The sequence below is a fragment of the Choloepus didactylus genome, chromosome 2 (genome assembly GCF_015220235.1).
Source record: "Choloepus didactylus isolate mChoDid1 chromosome 2, mChoDid1.pri, whole genome shotgun sequence".
Taxonomy (NCBI): domain Eukaryota; kingdom Metazoa; phylum Chordata; class Mammalia; order Pilosa; family Megalonychidae; genus Choloepus; species Choloepus didactylus.
This window is the reverse complement of record NC_051308.1, coordinates 55,499,086-55,517,579: the sequence shown is the minus strand read 5'-3', so window position 1 is coordinate 55,517,579 and position 18,494 is coordinate 55,499,086. Positions and strand designations below refer to the sequence as shown.

Genomic DNA, 18,494 nt, shown 5'->3' with positions numbered 1-18,494 from the left:
GTGATTAGGGTGTAATCATGAGCTCCCATGGGAGGAGCAGATAGGGGCTGTGGGGTGGCAGCACAGGGACATTCCCACACACACACTGGCCCTTCAAGGGCTGTGGGCTTTCCTGGGATCCCAGAGAGCCATTTCTCTTCTGAGGGCCTCAGAATCCTCTAGCACAGACAAAGCAAGGTCAAGGACAAGGACCTCTGGCATTCTTGTTTCTGGAAATATCGATTGTTTTTCAAACAGGGACGAGAGAGCCATCTGTCTGAGACAGGGTGGTGGGATCTCGACAGGGATAGGATAATGGATGACCCTGAGAGTGAAAATCCTGCTAGATGACAAAATGAAATTGCTTCCTGCCCCACAAAGCCCCACAACCAAGCATACCCCACCCTCCCCAAAGCCTATTTCTCCCCATCTCTATAAACAAGTCCTCCCCCAGGGTCCCTCCAAAACTCAACACAAAAGAAGTAGAAGGGAGAGGAGATTCTATTTTATTTCCTTCCCACTGCCCAAATGCCCTCAGACCCTAGGATTCTAAAGAGTTATGCCTTTAATTTAAGGAAGGGAGGGCAGGAAATTATATCTCTTAGTTGGTGAGTGATGTTTTTCTTTCACTCTGTTTTGCTGTGTTGGGCTGTTTTCCTTCTATAAAAGAGAAAGATAAAATTAGGATAAGGCTGCCCTTCCATCTGACATTAGGACTTACAGGGACCAATGAGTCCATCATCCTGTTCCAGGTGGAACTGGAGCCCCTGAAGAACTCAGAAGGCAAATTCTGAGATTTCCTTTGCCCATTCAGAAACTGTCCCATTCCAGAAAGTTCTTTTTCAACGCTAACTTCTCTCCCTCCAGCTACCAGCTAAGCCCTTGGTACGTTAGAAAGATGAGTGAGCCAGGAACCAGGAGGGCTGGGTTCTCGTCTTCACTGTAGTCTTTATTCAGTCACTAATTAGTTATTCTTAGCCTCTCAAGGGCCCAGTTTCCCCCACCTAAGATGGGGGTGATTATCCTGCCTTATGCCTCAAAAGGGAAACAGAAAGGGTCATTTGTGTAATGTCTGCTGTGTACTAGGCTCTGTGCCAGGGGCTTGGGATGCTGGAGGAAAAGATGTTCTCTCCCTCAGGGACATCTCAGCTGGCACAGAGGACAATCCAGTGCAAGACAGGGCCTGGGGTGGCTGTGTTCACACGTCGCAGAGGTGGCACGAGGAGAGGGAGGCATGCAGACAAGCAGGGTCACAGATGTTTGTGGGGTGCCCCCATCATCCAGGACACTCTAGTAGGAGCCTGGAGGAGACACAGTTGCCTCCCCTCCAGGAGAGACCTGGCATTCCATTACGGGCATAAGAAACATACACAAATACTGACAATACAGAGCAGAAAAAGAAAGGTGCAAACAATGTGCTGCTTGGCTTTGGGGAAGGAAGGGATGCCATCCATTTGGTGTTTGGGGAGGACTTCATGGGGAGGTGGGAGGAAGCCTAGGTGAGACAAGTTTCAGGGGCCAAAGGAGAGGTAAGGGGACCCTGGGCAGGGGTGGAGGAGAAGCAGCAGAAGCAACATGACTCGGCAGCTGATCGGGTGCAGGAAGCAAGAACAAGGGAGGCACCAGCAGTGCCTTATTAAAAGAAGACGTAGCATGGAGCCCAGGGCTGGGTCTTCCGGCTCCACTCTCGGGGCCGTGGAGAGCAGGGGGCATACTTCTCAATCGTCACGTCTGTGTCTTGCTTCCCTTACTGACCAAGTACGAGAAAAAAAGGATGTTCCTCTTGGCCCCGAAGACCCCAAAGAAGAAGATGGCTCATTTGATTATAGGTATGTGATTTCCCTCCTCTCCTGCCCCGAGCAGTCTCGCTGCTGTCCGGTGGGCATCCTCACTGCCCACGTGGTGGCTCCTCACCTCCAGCTGGCCCGTCTGTCAGAGCCGGCTTGGCCGACAGGCCTCTGCGAAGGTGTCCTCACCTAGTGGTGTCCTCGCCGACACTCCTCGGCAGAGGGGCGTGTGCTGTGGAGTTCACTCAGAGACCCACTCACCCCGATTGTTCCCGACCGGGCTGCCTCCTTGGAGAGACTACCTCAACTCCACGCACATTCGAGGGATGGCATTCCATCATTCACCAGCACAACTCCAATAATTAAGCTCCCCGAATGTATGTTTCCACCTTTTTACTCTGAAAATCCCTCTTGTGCAAAAAACTCAACTCTCAGGCTTTCGCTCTGCCCATACCTCACCCCTAATCCTGGAGATAGTGACCCAAGGGGGCTGTATTGTTGGGTGGAGGGAGGAGGCCTAGGCCATTTCCCTGTGAACCTGAGCCATACCTCTGGGCTCCAGACCACCTGGAGTAGGCCTTGGAGACTGTCTAGTCCAGTGGTCTTGTTCTACACATGAGAGGACAGAGGCCCAGGCCAGAAAGTGACTTGCCCAAGACCCTGGCATACACCACCCAGGGAGCTGGTGGCAGAGCTGGGAAGTCGGGAGCCTGGCTTCCAGGCTAGTGCCAGTTCTACATCCATGCCCTCTCTCTGATTTGGATGGGCCTTTGTATCTGGGTGTGACAAAGTTGCTATTTGCCCACTTTGAAGGAGCATATATGTTGAGTTAGGGAATGAAGCAGGGCAGGTTGTGGAAGTCTCTGAGATTCCCAGACCAAGCAGGGTGGGAGGAAGTGCTTTGGTCCGAGTTCTCCTTCTCCAGCCCACCCAGCTACTATCCCAGATCTGGGTCATCTCCATCCTCTTCTGACCCCTCCTTATTCTCTCCCGCTCCTCTGCCACTCCAGCCATCACCAGTCTGGCAAACAGGACCTAATCAATGGGCCATTGGAGCCACTGCCCACACAGCAGCCCACTTGGTGGGTTTATGAACCCTGTCCATCCCTTCAGTCCCTACCTCCCCGTGAGCCTCCCTAAAGGGGGCACAAGAGGCCCCTCTGCTCCCCTTCCCGGCTGTCTTCAGCTGCCCCTGGCTGGGCCCAGTCCCCATGAGCTGAACAGAAGCACCAGTTCCAAAGGCCGTGGGGCTTTCTCTCACCCAGGCCCCCAGTGCAGACACAGAGGAGTGATGCCCGCCTCAAATACAGGGCCAGGAAACTGTGCTATGAGAAGCTGCTTCCTCACATGCCTCTCCTCCCCCCAAACACTAAAGCCGTGGGGAAAAAACACCTGCCCCTACCCCAAGATATTGAGGCTGAATATACATTCATAAGCTTGCACATGTGCCAGCACACAACACATGCTTGCACACACACACACACACAAGGGGCACATGCACGTCTGCTTTGTCTTAGGGGGTTCTGAAAAGTCCATCTTAGAGCCCCCACTTGTGTAAATCCAAGAGCCCCAAAGTGGGAATAGGCTGAAATTAATACATCAGAAGAAGAAATAAGTTTCCCAGGGGGACAGCGTTGGGAGCAAGGAGGAAGGTGGCTTACCTTGACTCCACTCAGGCCAAGTCACTGACCCCGTCCCTGATGGGCTGTCTTTGCTGCTTCTCTTCTGTCCGCCTGTACTTTGAAGGTCTCTTGAAAGGTGGGCCGGCAGGCCACTAGCTGTGCCTGTTTCTTTCAAGCCTCCATAAGAGAGACCTCTTTTTTTCCAGACCCAGATCCCCCTTCCCCCTCAAGAACCTAACACCCTAAAGACCCTTCCCCTTCACCCCACATAGGCCCTCCCTGTCCAGTGGTTGCATTTAGCTTAGGGGCCTGGAACTGTGGCAGCACTTCCCCAAATCACACGGACACAATCCTTATGCCCCTGCATGTGGGGTGGAGGAGGGGGCCATGGCACAGCTGGGAGGGGAGCATGGCGATTAGAATCTGCCAGTTCTCAAAGGGCGAGTTCCACCTTCCTGCACAAACTGGATGCAGCGCTGGAGGCCACTTCCCTCCCTGCGGCCGCCGCTCCCGCGGAGAGCACAGTCAGGCCACAGAACTGGGCCTGTGTTCACTCAGTTATAGGGGAGTCGGCTCACAGCTTTCCATCTCCTAACGTAACACCTGCCTCTGGCCCTGGCCCCCGCCCGCCTCTCCCCCATCACCGCCACCAGCTGTCTTTGCCTGCACTGCTGTTTGAAGCAAGGACACCCTGCCCACCACAATGGCAACTCAGCTGGTTGTCTGCCTCACCCCCAGGAAGAACTGAGTGTCTGCTGGGGGCTGGGGAAGGTGCCGGCTGTGTCTGTGCCCAGCCTGCCGGGACTTCCCGCTGCTGGCCTGCGGGCCTCGGAGCTCCTCTCACCCCTGAAGCACAGCCAGCAGCACCTGGGCCCCCCTCTGAGCCTAAAGGGCAGACAGCTTTCCAGCCAGGGGAAGAGATGTGGTGCCGAGCAGATGAGCAGACGCCAGGCCCCCAGCGGCCCTGCGTCCTCAGGAGCACAGCAGACAGCCTGCCTGGGCGTCCACTCCCGTAGGGTGGAGGCCATGTGGACCCCCAGCCTCCCCATCTCTCCTTGCACCAGAGGGGCCGAAGGAGGGGCTCGGGGGAGGGGGGCTGGGCAGGATCCTCTGGGCCTTGCCAATCTTTTTCACAAGTTTGCCGGCCTCATGAATTTACTTGCATTCCTCTCCCTCCCCCCACCCTCACACTCTTTCTCTTTTGCACTTTCACTTGCTAAAACAGAAGCAACAGCATCTGTTTGTAAATAAGCCAGAAATCTGACAGAAACCCCAGCACAAAGAAGTGAGACACAGGGAGATTTTTGTTTCCTTAAGGCACAGACCCTTGCAGAGCCTTTCCCTGGAGCTTCACAGATCCTCGAAGGCCAGAGCTGGTCCAGCCCCTTATGATGGGGAGACTCAGACCCAGAGAGAAAGAAAAAGGGGGACTTTCCTAAGGTCATAAACCACATAGTGACACATTCAGGATGAGAACCCCAGTTTCCTGATCTCTGGTCCTTGACTCTGTCCATCTATGTGGCCTCACAGCAGTGGCTCAGCCACACAGTGGGATGGCCATCCTCACCCACTCATACCACAGAGAGCAGCTCAGGCTCATGGAAAGGGGCCTGGACCTGGGGCTCCCACCCCAGCTCTGCACCAACTTGCCACCTTACCTTGGAGAAGGTGCATGTCCTCTCTAGGCCTCAGTTTCCCTTCCGCAGAACTGGCTGGACGGGGAAAGACTGGGCTGGGTGTACTCTAAAGCCCTGTCCTCTCTGAGCTGTGCAGCGTGTGTGCTCGGCAGGAGGCGAGCTGCCCTGTCCCGCCCCTCCTGGGCTTGGACTGGGCTGAGCCCTGCCCCTGATTCTGTGTCTCTCTCTGGCCAGTGATGAAGACAACAAGCCCCTGCAGGGCAGCCAGACATCCCTGGACGGCACCATTAAGCAGCAGGAGAGTGACGACAGCCTGGTGGATTATGGCGAGGGTGGCGAGGGGCAGTTCAATGAGGATGGCTCCTTCATTGGCCAATACACAGTCAAAAAGGACAAGGAGGAGACAGAGGGCAATGAAAGCTCAGAGGCCACATCACCTGTCAACGCCATCTATTCTCTGGCCTAACAGCCCACAAGGCACAGTCACTATTTTGCAACTGGGAAGAGGGGAAAAAGGGAGACAAAGCCGCTGCAGAAGATGACAAAACCACCACCACCTTCAGGGACAAGGGCACAGTATGGGGGTCTGCTGGGTTATGAGGACCAGCGGCTGCCCAGCCAACCACTAGTCACCTCCCCATGACCCTACCTGCACCCCTAGGGGGCCACCAGCATGGCAGAGCCAGAGCCCTGGCTAAGCTCAGCTGGAGGGACTCACATCCCATGCTGAGCTCCACAGCCACCGTGAGCTCTCCCCCCACCTACCCTTGACCTCGGCACACTCTCACCAATTTCCTCCTGGTTATGGTACTCTTCATTGTCTTTATTTTTGCTTTGTGCATTTTGCCCTCCAGACCCAATGTCTCCATTTTGTTTGCTTTTTGGAGAAGTGTCCCTGGAAAAGAAAGAATAGATGGATTCTCCCCCCAGGAAGCTGCAAAGATGGGCAAACAGGATGGATCAGTAACAGAGCATATAGAAAAGCCGTAGTGTTCAAACCGCCGCTGGGCCAATGTATTTCCGAAGGATGCCTTTCTCGCCATATGCCTCCCCATGCTCCCCACCTATCCGCCACAGCCTTGTCAGTTGCTGAGCTGGGCTTGGCTCCTTCTGGAAAATGACAGTATTTTTGGCAGGGAGAGGGTGGGCAGGCCTCCTTCCCTCTCTCTGGTTCAATTGGGAGGTGGGTTTACCTCTGGCTCCCTGCTCTTACCCTGCCCCTTCCTCCAGAGTATCCGAGACACAAGCTGCAAAAAAAGAAATTTGAAGGAACAGGAGTGGGCACTGAAGGTAAAGGACTCCAGCTTCAGTGATTGTGTACCTTGAGCAGAAGTAAATCAGGCGTTTGCTCCCCGAGCTGTGCTCACCTCTCAAGAGAGAATCAGAAGGCTCTGGAATTGGACTTCCTTCCTCCTCACTGATGTAACCAGTCATGTAGGGGAGAGGACTACATCCACTAAGTCCAGAACTGAGGGTACCCCCGCCACCTGGCCAGGGATCTACACTGATACCCTAAAGCAGATGGAACCCTGTGATGTAAAAAAGCTTTGCTGATATATTTGGGGGTGTAAAGCACTGCTCCCCCTTTCATCTCTAGCACAGCAGATATCATCTCCTCTGTCAGTTCAGTATGACGTGGAAACTTGTGTTTTACACAGTGTGTGGATGGGGACCTGCAGCCCCCAAGACTGAACCCGTCTGTCCTTTCATTGGGGTATTCCATGTCGGGAGACCCTGAGGTGACACCGCGTGGCCTGGGGTTGACTCAATGTTCTTTGTATGCCTTACGCAGCTGTGATCTGTCCCTGGGGTTCCCAGGTTCCCAGCCCCTCCCTGCAAGCCTTGAAGCCTCCAGAGATGTGTGTCTCGAGGAGAATGGGGCGGCCTATGCAAGTATCCCGGCAGAACCAGAACAGCCACCCACCAGACACCCTGCAACCCGTGGCCCCAAAGGGAGACACTCACAGGCCTGCAGTTCTCAGAGACCGAAGGTGCTGCCTTCACCCTCCCCACCTAATCCAGTTTTGAAACCAAAGGTACCTAGCCTCAGAGAAAAAGAGAGAGAAGAATCTGGAGCCCAAGAGTAATCCTTCACCTGTTTGTGCAGCTAGAGTCAGGTTCAGGAGGGTGAAACTGACCCCCAAATGGACCACCTGCCACAGGCACAACCTGTTGTGGAGGTTGGAGCCTCCAGCTGCTTGCCGGGGGGCCTGTGTCCTGAGACTACATTAAAGCTTCATTTGCCACATGTTTAAGCCACAGAGGTATTAGCAATGCTTGCACCACTTAATGATCATTCAGTTGAAGGATGAGCCCATAGACGCATGCATTCACTCCATCTGCAGGTAAGAGACTGTAGCCGAGAGCTGAGCCAATTACATTGTTTGAACCTGAGAGTGAGTAGCTGTCCTTTGGCCCAAGCAGTGGCAGGCCCGACAGGCCCTGGAAGCCCGAGGGACAGCTCTCTCATGTGAAAGGGAACAGGGTAAATTACAGAGGCTGGGGAGCGAGCTCAGGGGTCCTCTCACCTGGGTTTCCTCCAACACCTGCTGGGGTGCAGCTGGGCATTCCTGCAGCCTACGTCTGCTAGCCCTGAAGGGAGTGTTGGGGAAGTGTGCCAGGGAGCTGGTATACAGGACTGGCCTTCCTAGAAAACACCCCGATCTGAGCAGAGGAGTCAGTCTCTCAGGCACTTGTACCACACTGCACTGTATGCGCTAGTGAACTCATCGCCCCGAAACAGGTTCTTGGGGCGGGGAGAGATGTTAGATGCCATCGCCCCCGTCCCCCTGCCTCTAGGAGAGTCTGCGCACAAACTGATGACTGGGCAAAGGACTCTCCTGTCTTTAAGAATCTTGGGGAGAGTTTAAGTTTATGATTATGAAATAAAAAGTTACATTATCCTCCCCCTTCCAAGAGTCTTGGGGAGAGGTGAGTCCTCAGACTGTTTTGTCCCTCGTTCCAGTGTTCTGCCAGTCTGTAACATCCTCCTTCGTGTATGAAGATAATGCCATTAGCCCCTCTCAAGGGCTGTTATGCTGTTCTGCTGTGAGCACTGAGAACCGTTCAGTCTGTCTCCCTCTTCTACCACACGATTGCAGCTCTCCCAGCAGGAGCAAATCTGGGGCTGAAGACCAAGTTTTCCCATCAAAGATGGCAGGTGCTTAGAGAGACCAAACTTGGGTGCATGGGCAAGCAAGGGAAAGGAGGCTAGTCCACCCCACTCAGCAGGAAAGCAGTATTGTCCAGCCATCCCTGCCAGCTGGGGCTCTCAAGCAACCACTCCAAGACATACCAACAATGATGCCAGGACTGGGTGATGGCCCTGGTGCTTTGGCCTGACTGGCTGGGGGAAAGAGTCATCTTGCTGTGACTCTAGAAGTTCATTGGCCGTGCTACAATCCCACCTATTGTACTTGAGCTCATTTGTCTATTCATTCATTCAGCACATACTCTCTGAGCATCTAGTCTGAGCCATGCCCTGAGCCAGGCTGCAGGGATACCAAGAGTGAAGGGTGGCCTCTGCCCCATGGGGCTCTCTGTCTTGGAACTGAGTCTTGGGGCCCAGTGGGCACTGAGTGGTGACCCCTCTGATCTCTCAGGGCTTAAGCTTCCAATGGCTCCAATCTTGAAGGGAGAGGCGTCAGAGGGAGACCTTGGGCCAGCCGGTCGGCAGGGCTGGGTAGGATAGTACAGTCAAGGCCCAGAGGGTGGGACAAAGGCTGAGGGTGGGTCCTGCTCCCTGAGCCCTCTTTGCTGTGCCCCCTGAAGCAAAGTTGCTTAACCTGTCTGTGTTTTGGTGCCTCTGTCTCCCCCATTCAGTCCTCTTTTGAATACCTCTCCCCACAGAGGGGCCCAGGAGCACTTAAGGAGTGGGAAAGCCAGTGTTTGGGGAGCACATCACCACAAGGTCAAGGGAGAATTGCCCCCCACCCTGCCTGGGTTTGGTGAATGGACCCGTCTTTCTCCACCTGGCTTTGGAGGAGATGGTCGAGTTTAAGCTTCCCCATCTCCCTTGCCCTGAGATTTCCGAGGCATCTGGTCCACTCCCTTTCTGGCAAGCTTTGAGTGAGCACATGACTGATATTGCCCACCCTGTGAGGGGCATCTGCAACCTGGGCCCAGATATTGCTTTCATATTTTTCCCAGACACAGCCTAGGAAAGTGGGTCAAAAGAGATCTGAGAATGTTTGTGGGGTTTCTGGCTAAGGGATAACCTTCCCTTTCCACCCAGCATGAACGTGCATGTGTGTACACACACGTGTTTGCACACACAGATACACACAGCAGATTGCAGCCCCAGTACTCTCAGGGGGTGACAATCCAGATGATTACACTTGAGATGAGTTCCAAAGGACAGTATGTGGGGATGGTGCCCAGCCTGGTGGGAAAGAGGCCACCCAGGTTGGAGGCTCTATTTGGGTGATTTCAGTAGGCAGAACCTAAGGAGAGAGTCTGATCCAAAAGGAGAGGGAAACTCTCTCCCCAGAAACAGTATGAGCAGTGGCTCTCCACGCCACTTCCTGGAGCCCATACATTGGAGCAGGGTGAATTCTTAGGGCATCTCAAACAGCCCATTTGCTGGAAACAGTAGGGATTTAACACGTTTTTCCCACAATCTTTGTAAGGCTGCTTCACTAAAAGTGAAAAGATGAAACTCCTCGGGCCTTCTGTATGCTGTGCCTGGTGTCAGAGCCTCCTGCGGTGCCACCCGAGCACCCACTGCTCCCCACTAGTCTGGCACCATGGTGTCAAGTGGCCCAATCACCACCCCAGCCAGCCCCTGCCAAACACACACCCACCCATGGGTGTGGGTAGGCCCACCCAGTTAGATCCACTAGGTCTAACCTCCCTCTCTACCAAAGCAGAGGATCCTGGTTGAGCTGTGCCTTGTGGGACAGGAGTAGCACGAAGGAGGCTCCCTGATTAAAAATTAAAATCAGAGAGAAGAGTCAAACTAATGAAGCCTGGAGTCGGAAGTGTCAGGAGGATGTTCAGTGCCCCGGGAGACATAGGCAGGTCCAACAGAGCCCAGTTCCTGGAAAGTCCCCTCCCTTAAACCAGGAAGGGACTACCCCCAGGTGAGTTCAAACCAGACTTTGTGGCTGCCCCCATCCTGCACAGCCCAAGCCCGGGACAGTGCCCTTTCCTCCCCTACTACGATAGGTTCAGAGAAGGAGGGAAAGGAGGACAACCATCCAGGAGAGCCAGGAGACCCCACCAAACAGTATCTCGAGCCACACCCAACCCAATGATCCTCTCATCAGTATAGTAGTATTATGTGGATGCTCCATAATGTTGAGGATGGAAATGAAAGGGGTACAAAGGCTTAGAACAAAATCAGATTTCAGCTTGGGAAGGAACCACAGAGCTGACTGAATTGACTCATCGTGCAGGCAAGGAAACGAAAACCCAGGATGGTTAAGGGGCTTGCCCAAGATCACACACCTAGTGAATGGTAAAGGCTTGAACTTGAACCTTCTGACTCCTTGTCCAGTGTTCTTTCCTCTCACCACAGCTGCCTCCTTTGAAGCAAAGGTATTGCTTAAGATCTGTCCTGCTGGTTGACCCTCTTGTACCTCTTTACCACTTCTCCCACATCGTCTATATGCTCCCAGAATGAAAGGATTTTTTCTGAGTCCAAGATCGGTTAGTGTGTGACAGCCTGTGGGTAACCCAGCCATGTAGTTAAGGGCAGGCCCAGGCCGGTAGAGTAGAATGATGAGCTGAGTGGTGTTTGTTCCTGTGAAATCTAGACTGTGCTCATTAGAATGGTGTCTCTTGCTTTGTAACACATTGGCCCTTAGCACGTGTTCTCGGAAGTAAGGGTGTGGAGGGGTCCGTCCGCCCCCCCACCCTTGGCCACAGGGTGCGAGGGGCAGCAGGGCCCGGGAAAGCTCTGCCACCCTGGGATTTTGGCAGATGTAAAGACTTCATTTAAGCAATAAACACAAAAATCTGGGAGAAGAAATCCAGACTTTTGTGTACTACTCTGTTTCTTTTTCAAAAACAATACAAATCTTATGGCCCCACCCTGCTCTTTTTTCTGAGTCCCGAGTCCTCAGTGTTGGCCCTCTGCCCGGCGCCCCCGCTCTTTGCCAACTTCTTCACACTCCTCTCGAACTGAGCATCAGTCGCCTGGGGCACGGCTGCCTTCTGTCCTGGCCCCACCCCCAACCCGAGTGGACCCTGGAGGACCTCATCCCCTCCCCTCCATTCCAATTTGTTCTTTTCAGTGGGGAAAGTCTTTCTTCCCTTGGTCTCCATCCTTTCCCACACACCCACAAATTGGTCTGATCATTTTTCATCGGTTGAATGTTTAACTTCCCATGGCAGACCTTGTTTTAACCCCTCTCACATCGTGTCCTTTCCTTTTGGTGAGTTATTTTGCATTAACCAACTCTGTCAGCGACAGATGCGTATCTGAGGGCACCGCGCGGCCTTCAGCGGGGAAGGCCTCCGGGCCGTGGAGGACCGCCTAACACGCAGACTCACAAACCGACTGCATGAGCAACGACAAGGCCAAGTTATTCAGAATTTTTTTTTGAATCACTGTAAAAAAACTGATTTTTTTTGTATAGAGAACACTAAACGTATAATAAAAATTGTTCAAAATGGACTATGGCCATTTGACTTACTCATTTTCCTTGGCTAATGAGTTGGGGGGTGTCAGGGGTTTAATGACAGAAGTGGGTTAAAGGATTTCTCGTGGGCAGCGGACAGTATACATTTACGGGATTCTGGAATACCAGCAGCCATTTTGAAGTTGCTCTTACCCTAGAAAGCTCAATTCCACAATTTGGGTTTTAAACAGGGAGTGATCACTGTAGGAATATTTACAGCCATGGAGACCCATCCCATGGTTCAACACGATCGTGTGTGCACATGCATGCTGTTTTAAAAGAGCATGTTGGGGATGGTGGGTGCAAGAGAGTGCTCCATCTCCTGGGTCTCCCCTTTCTGCATCCCTTGCCCTTAAGTGGGAGAACACAGATATATGCCCAGCTTTGTGCTTGGCACCAAATAGACATTGTTGAAAGAATGAATAAAGCTGCTTACAGCCAACCGAAAGCACTTCTCAGTTGACACAAAGGAATCTCAATCAACAACCAAATGGGAAAAGGAAAGAAACAGAGGGCTGTGCTGGCTGAGGAGCAATGCTCAACTCTTGCCATGCCTGCCTGCCTGCCTGCCTTCCATCTGCCTTCCTGGGAGTTATGGGACATAAGGGCAAAGGGATTCCTCTGAAAATGCAGACCCAATTGTCTTGGACAAAGAACTACCAAGTAACCATACAATCTACCTGTGTTTGCTCTTCCTTTGAACGTCCTCAGAACAGATCATTGGCTTGAGAGGTTGTCGCTTCATTAGATTAAAGTGGGACCTTATTTCTAGGCGTGGCTTTTGCTGAATTGTTAACTTGAGTATGTCACACTCCTCTGACCCTGCTTACTCACCCCTTGGAGTATGAAAGAGATCTTGTCTCATCACTCTCAATTCACAGGCCATCTCTGAAATTCATCCCTCATGTCCCTTTGCACTGTCCCACCCCTAGTCCAAGCCCTTGTGGCCTGAATTGGCAGTCCCCTTGCCTCCTGCCTTGCTCACTCCCCCCTTGAAACTACAGCAAGAGGGATCTTCTAAAATACAAATATGATCATGTCACATCCTTACTTGACACCTTCTGTTGCTACAATAGGATAAATCTAAACTCCTTTGGCTTGGCATGCTAGACCTTTTGTGATCTGACCCTCATTTCTCCAGCCTCATTTTTCACCACTCCCCACGTGGACCCTATATTCTAGCCATAACAAGCTATTTCCAGCTCCCTCTGACATGTCACGATTTCTCATACTTCCCAGCTTTGGCAATTCAATTCTAATCAAAAATGTGTATTAATTACCTACTCTGTGCCAATTAATGGCATAAGATAAGTAACATAGAGTTCCAGTCCTCAGGGAGTTCAGACTGTCATGGGGGACAGTCAAGTAGGTAAGGGCAGCATTACAGGGTCCTGGACAAAGGGCTCAATAAATTTGGTTCAGTGAATGAATTACTGCTCAAGGATGGGTCTGCTTGGAACACCCTCCTCTCCATTCCACCCTCCACCCCATTCCCCCTTCCAGATGATTCATAATCACCAGAGTTGAAGCTCACAACCAGGCTTTGCAACCCTGATTTCAGGCTCTTTCCTCTTTTACATTCAAGCCCTTCTAACCCCCTTTCTCCCTCCAGACTCTTCCTCCAGGGCCCCTCCAAGGCAGCTGTAGCCTCTGTGTCAGGGCACACATCTTTATCACTCAGCTTAGGAGACACTGCCTCAGGAAGTCTTCCCTGGTAGCATTTCAGGGAAGTGTGGGAACACAAGCACACACACCACCTTTGCACAACCTAGATCCCCTCTCTGTGCCCTCAGAGTATCTGTTTTCTGTCTCTCAGAGGGTTTTGGCATATGACATTTATTTGTCTATTTCTCTCATTAAATTGTGACCATCTTGAGGTATCTTCAGGACAAGGGACCATGTTTTTCATCTCTGTATGCCCAACCAGTGCCTGACATGTAGCAAGTGCCTACTGAAGGATAGAACGAACGAATGAATGAATGAATGAATGAAACAGCTGATCCTCTAAAAGAAATGGCTGAGTGAATACAAGGTTTTTGTATCATCCTCTTTGACTTGGATATAACATTTTGGGGATGGCAGCCTCAACAGCCCAACTTTAGAGCAAGAACCTTATTCATGGGGACAGAATGGAGAGACAAAGCAGGCGTCTTGTTTGAAGGAAGCAAACCTCAATTCGACTGAGGCCAGACAAAGCACTGCCTCTCTTCAGAGCCCCAGGGAACCCCGGAATATCTGTCATCCCTCATCCCTGTCTCCTATAGGCTGCACCTCCCATGCCGTTAGAAATGCTAATCTCCAGCTTGGAGTTGGATTAACTTGACCCAGTGGGAGGGGACAAGTCATCTTCCAATTTTTATTAAGAATGAAGGCTGTACCCCTTCTTTTCCCCAAGGGGCTGGAATCCGGGAATTCATTATAGCCCCTCTCATCAAGGCAGTCACTACTGCTCAAAACACTATTAGTTGAAGGAAGCAGGGGCAGTGAGGAGGCTCATTTCAAACTGGTCCCCACCCCACCCCCACTTAATGCATCAGAGCCCATTTGTTTGATGTCAGTTCCTGCTGGAGCACAGGCCAGGCAGTGGGCCTGAGAGCAATTTGGAGCCACAGCTGCGGCCCAACAAAGAGTCCCCAACCCCCGCTCCCAACCCCACCCCAGAACTTGCCGCTGATTAGCTCCAGATACCCCTGCAGAGAAGCATGGCTTTGTGTGGACTGGGGCTTGGCTGAGTCTGGTAGGGTCCACCAAGAGAACTTCAGCCCAGGCTTGGGTTCACTAGGAACTCTCCTTGCCCACGCCGAGTCCAAACAGGAATTCTGACAGTTCAGTCTCGCATCGGAGACCAAGCTAGGGTTAGAGGACAAGGGAGCAGTTTACCCTGAAATCAACAAATCAACAGCATTACATATTATATATTTAAAATCCCAATTGCCTTTTACAATCTCAAATCCTGTTCAATGGAGAGTCCCTGATTTGTTGGACCACAGGGTTGATCTGGGGAGGACTTTGCAGATAGCTAGCTGGGGAGAGCCCTGCATAAAAGAAGGGGAAGATTTTGAAACTCTAGGGCCATCCAGGGAGGAGCAGATGAGGAGCAGAGATGGGCAGAAGAAAGATTGGAGTGGGTGGTTCTCAAAGTGTGGACCCTGGATCAGCAGTATCGTAATCCTCTAGGCACTGGTAGAAATGCAGATTCTCAGGCACCACCCCAGACCTGTTGAATCAGAAACTCAGGGAGTGGGGTACAGCAATCTGTGCTTTAACAAGCCCTCCGAGCGATTCTGTTGCAGGCTGAAGTGTGACAACTGCTGGCTTAGGAGGCCACCATGAGAAGGCCGGGCATTCTGAGATTTGACTCTGCCCCATGACCCCAAAATTGTCAGTCAAATCCACGTAATTCATGAATTTGCTGCTTGTGGATTTTTTTAATGCAAACTGGCAAAAGTGCTGAGTTTTCCATCTGAATCAATGCAGGGTGAAGCAGAGACACATGAAAATGTAGGGGTCAGAGCACAGGTCCCCAGGAATTAGCAAAAATTGTGGGAGGCTCTTTGACTTTCCAGGCCATAGAAGTGGCAGGGAACTGAGCCATTTATACACAGATGTTGAAGAGACAAGGGGACACCAGATGGCATGTGAGTCACAGGACATTTATGCTAAGTGACTGAAGGGGAGAAGGGGAACTAGAATTTGATGCCTACTGCATAAGGCACAGAGCTGGGCTGCTTTATGCAAATTGTCTCTTACAAAACCTGCACACCTGCCCTTGAGGGTATACCCTGTTATGGATGAGGAAACTGGGGCTCCAAATGGTTCAACTGTTTCCCCTAGGTAAAGTGGCAAAGCCAGAGCCGGTTGCCAGGTCCGTCTGAATCCAAAAACTAAGCTCTTACTACTACGCTTGGATATGAGTGGACATCTCTAGAAAGAATTATCCCTGGAGTCTGTGCTTCAAAGGAATCATGCCAGAGCAGGCTCTGCCAGCTCCTCAACATGATATACCGACAATTTGCCCCTTCCCCTCTGCTTTGCTGTACTAGAAGTGCAGGCTCCTGATTCTACTTTGGGGATGCCCAGGAGGAGGGTGTGGAGGTTGCTCACCGTCATGTGAGGAGGGGATGGTGAGGCAGTAGTTGCTCCCCCTTCTCCAAGTCTTCCTTGAGGACCAAGTAAGAGCCAGGACTCTGCAGACTGGTCAAGTTACTTAACCTCTCGATGCCTCAGTGTCCTCATCTACAAAGCAGGGATTGTAATCGTAGCTATCTCCTGGGTTGTTGGGCAGATTCAATCAGTTGCAATGTGTAACATTCTAACAGTGCCTGGTGCATAATAAGCACTATATAAGAATTTACTAAATTTAAATAAATGAATAAATCATTGTGCACTTTCCTCCTCTTCTGCCTACCAGAATGTTCTCCCCAGCCTCTACTCCTTCCTTCAAAATTCCTCCCCATCCTTCAAGGCAGGCTTAAATCCCACTTCTCATAACCATGGTGGCCCACAGGCCATCTCCCTCCTAAGTGCTTTTCTGGGCCTTCCTGTTCCCCCTCCCCCCAGCCCTCGCCCGCAGCGTATACTCCCTGATATTTCAGGGCAGGGTAGCTCATGTCCCTTATGCCTTTGTGGCACCCAGCCCTGTGCCTCATGCACAGCTGGCAGTCCACAAATATGTGTTGACCAATCTTAGGCACCCAGTGGTCCCTGCAGGGTAACCAGGCCCCACTCGTATTCAATCTTTCTGGACAACTGTATTTACTGGCCAGTTAGTGGTTTGGTCTGTGTGGTATTGGTTGGGGGTGGGGGGCAGTATCTGTCTTCCTAAAAGCAACTTTACTAGGTTCCAAGTGGCTGGTTGCAAGAGCCACTGGTGAGTATTGAAAGCCAGAAGTTCATTCTATAGCCCCATTAATTAACTTTCCCAAAGTCCCCTAAGTGCTCTTGTCCATTTTAAAGCCCAGAAACCCACTCTCATTCATCAGAAAGGTGTGCCCATCTTTCTTTTCCCTCCCTCCTGCCCCCTCCGGCTCCAGCCTGACTGTTAGAGCACTAGCCTCCACCCAACAAACATCCATAGTGGTGGAGGAGGGTGAGGCTAAACGCCCAGGACGCCTGGGCTTGTTTCAAGAAAGAACGAGCACAGGACTCAGCCGATGTCCTTTTCAGGAGCAGTCTCAGCACAGATCAGGCCGGCAGCACTGGTCCAGATGGAACTGGATGTAGTTATCATCTGGGGTCATTTGAAACTGAGATTTAAGAGCCCTACTCCCAGGGCTTAGAACAGAGAAAATAACCTCTTCCACACAGCAGGCATAAGACTTGGGGTTCCTTCCTGTTCAACACTGGGAACACCTTTTGCTCCCAAAGGAAGGACACCATTTGGCAAAGTTCATTCTCAATCCAAACAGCTTGGAGATCACGGGAGCTAAAATCTGCATCCTTCTCCCTACCTAAGGCCCAGCAACAAACTCCATGAAAGACAAAAATCAAATAAACCAACAAAAAAGGTCCTTCTTTCTACACCATGGCATCAGCCTCCTTGCCAGGTTTTCCTTAGGGCTGTGCTCAAGTGTGACTGGTATGGCCCAGGCCACAGGCTAACTGCAGGAGAGAGAACAGGGGCCCAGGCTGGACGTGCCCTGGGGCTATCATGGAGATGGCCCCTGTCCCCTCTCCATTATGTATCTGTGGTTAGAACCGCTGAGTGTCAGGGCTGGAGCGAACCCTGGACCACTGTCCTCATTCTGCACATTCCTTACATAATGCTAAATCCCAAACTGGCTCCCCCACCACCTGGCAAATGCACCGCTCCCTCCCTTCCATATTAGCTAATGCATCCTTGGGGAAAGCAGGCTCAAATTTCAAATTGTGGCAAACCAGACCACATTTGAAAAGGCTGAGGGTTTTTCAGGAGATACACACACATACACACACACACACACACACAAACTTGCAAATCTACTCATTCCAAAGCCAAACAGAAATCGTTTGGGATTTTCAGCTGCCTGGGACTCTCCTGGGCACTGCTCACCCCTGTTAAGCAGACAGCTGTGAGCAGTCCTGCTGGGCTGAGGCAGCTGGGGGCAGGGAGGGGCAGCTTGGTAGCTGGCAGGATGGCCTAAATGAGGAATCTGTAGGTGTAACTTCGGTTTCCAGAAGCAGGCTGAGCCTTGCTCTCCTCCACCCCTTTCCATTTGCACTTCTCCAGCCCCCTCCCAGGGCTATCAGCCACACTCTCGCGGGTCCATCAGCAGCTTTTAACTGAGCCCCTGGCTTTCATCCTATTAGTGAGCCGGGGAGTAATTACGACTTCATTAGCCAAATAGGTTCTTGGTTCAGAGACAGCCCCCACCACAAAACAAAACACACACCCGCTTCCCTCCGTCTGAAGTGTGTCCCCTGAGGCCTCCAGCTAACAATGTGCAGGCAGGCTCCAGGGAAACCCAGCAGGAAAGGGGGAAGAAGCCAGGGACGGCTGGCCAACGGGGAGGATGCCCAGGATGCCCCCTGCCCTCCACCGCGACGCATCTGTTGGCTGGCCCGCCACCCCCGGGAGGTTTCTGACAGGGAGAAGGATGGCACTCGAGCAAATGAGGGGCGTGACCCTTTGCTTCTGTCTGCTGCGCCTCGGCCTCTGGCCCTGCTCACCCTTCTAGTGATGGGCGGAACTGAAGACCGGCTCACTTCCCGCAGGGATGAGCACGCGTCTCATCTGGGAGGGCTCTCAGGGCCAGTGCCCTCCAGTGGGTCTGCAGTCCCCAGTCCCATCCCTGTACTTCAGTCGCTGCAGGTCCAGGAACAGGGAAGCAGTGGGTTGTCCAAGCCAGGACAAAGCCGTGCCCCTGG

The 18,494-nt window shown here is 52.2% G+C and overlaps 1 protein-coding gene across 20 annotated transcripts in view; it reads left to right on the top strand.

Annotated features, from left to right (window-relative positions):
* NFASC (neurofascin) overlaps positions 1–11,644 on the top strand; it is a 188,904-nt gene extending 177,260 nt beyond the window's left edge. For all 20 annotated transcript variants that reach the window (XM_037824942.1, XM_037824949.1, XM_037824945.1 and 17 more), the window contains 2 exons: positions 1,739–1,808; positions 5,260–11,644. In XM_037824942.1, coding sequence (XP_037680870.1) covers positions 1,739–1,808; positions 5,260–5,491 — 302 coding nt within the window. In that variant the 3' untranslated portion in view covers positions 5,492–11,644. The remainder of the gene's footprint in view (positions 1–1,738; positions 1,809–5,259) is intronic.
* The last annotated feature ends 6,850 nt before the right edge of the window (positions 11,645–18,494 follow it).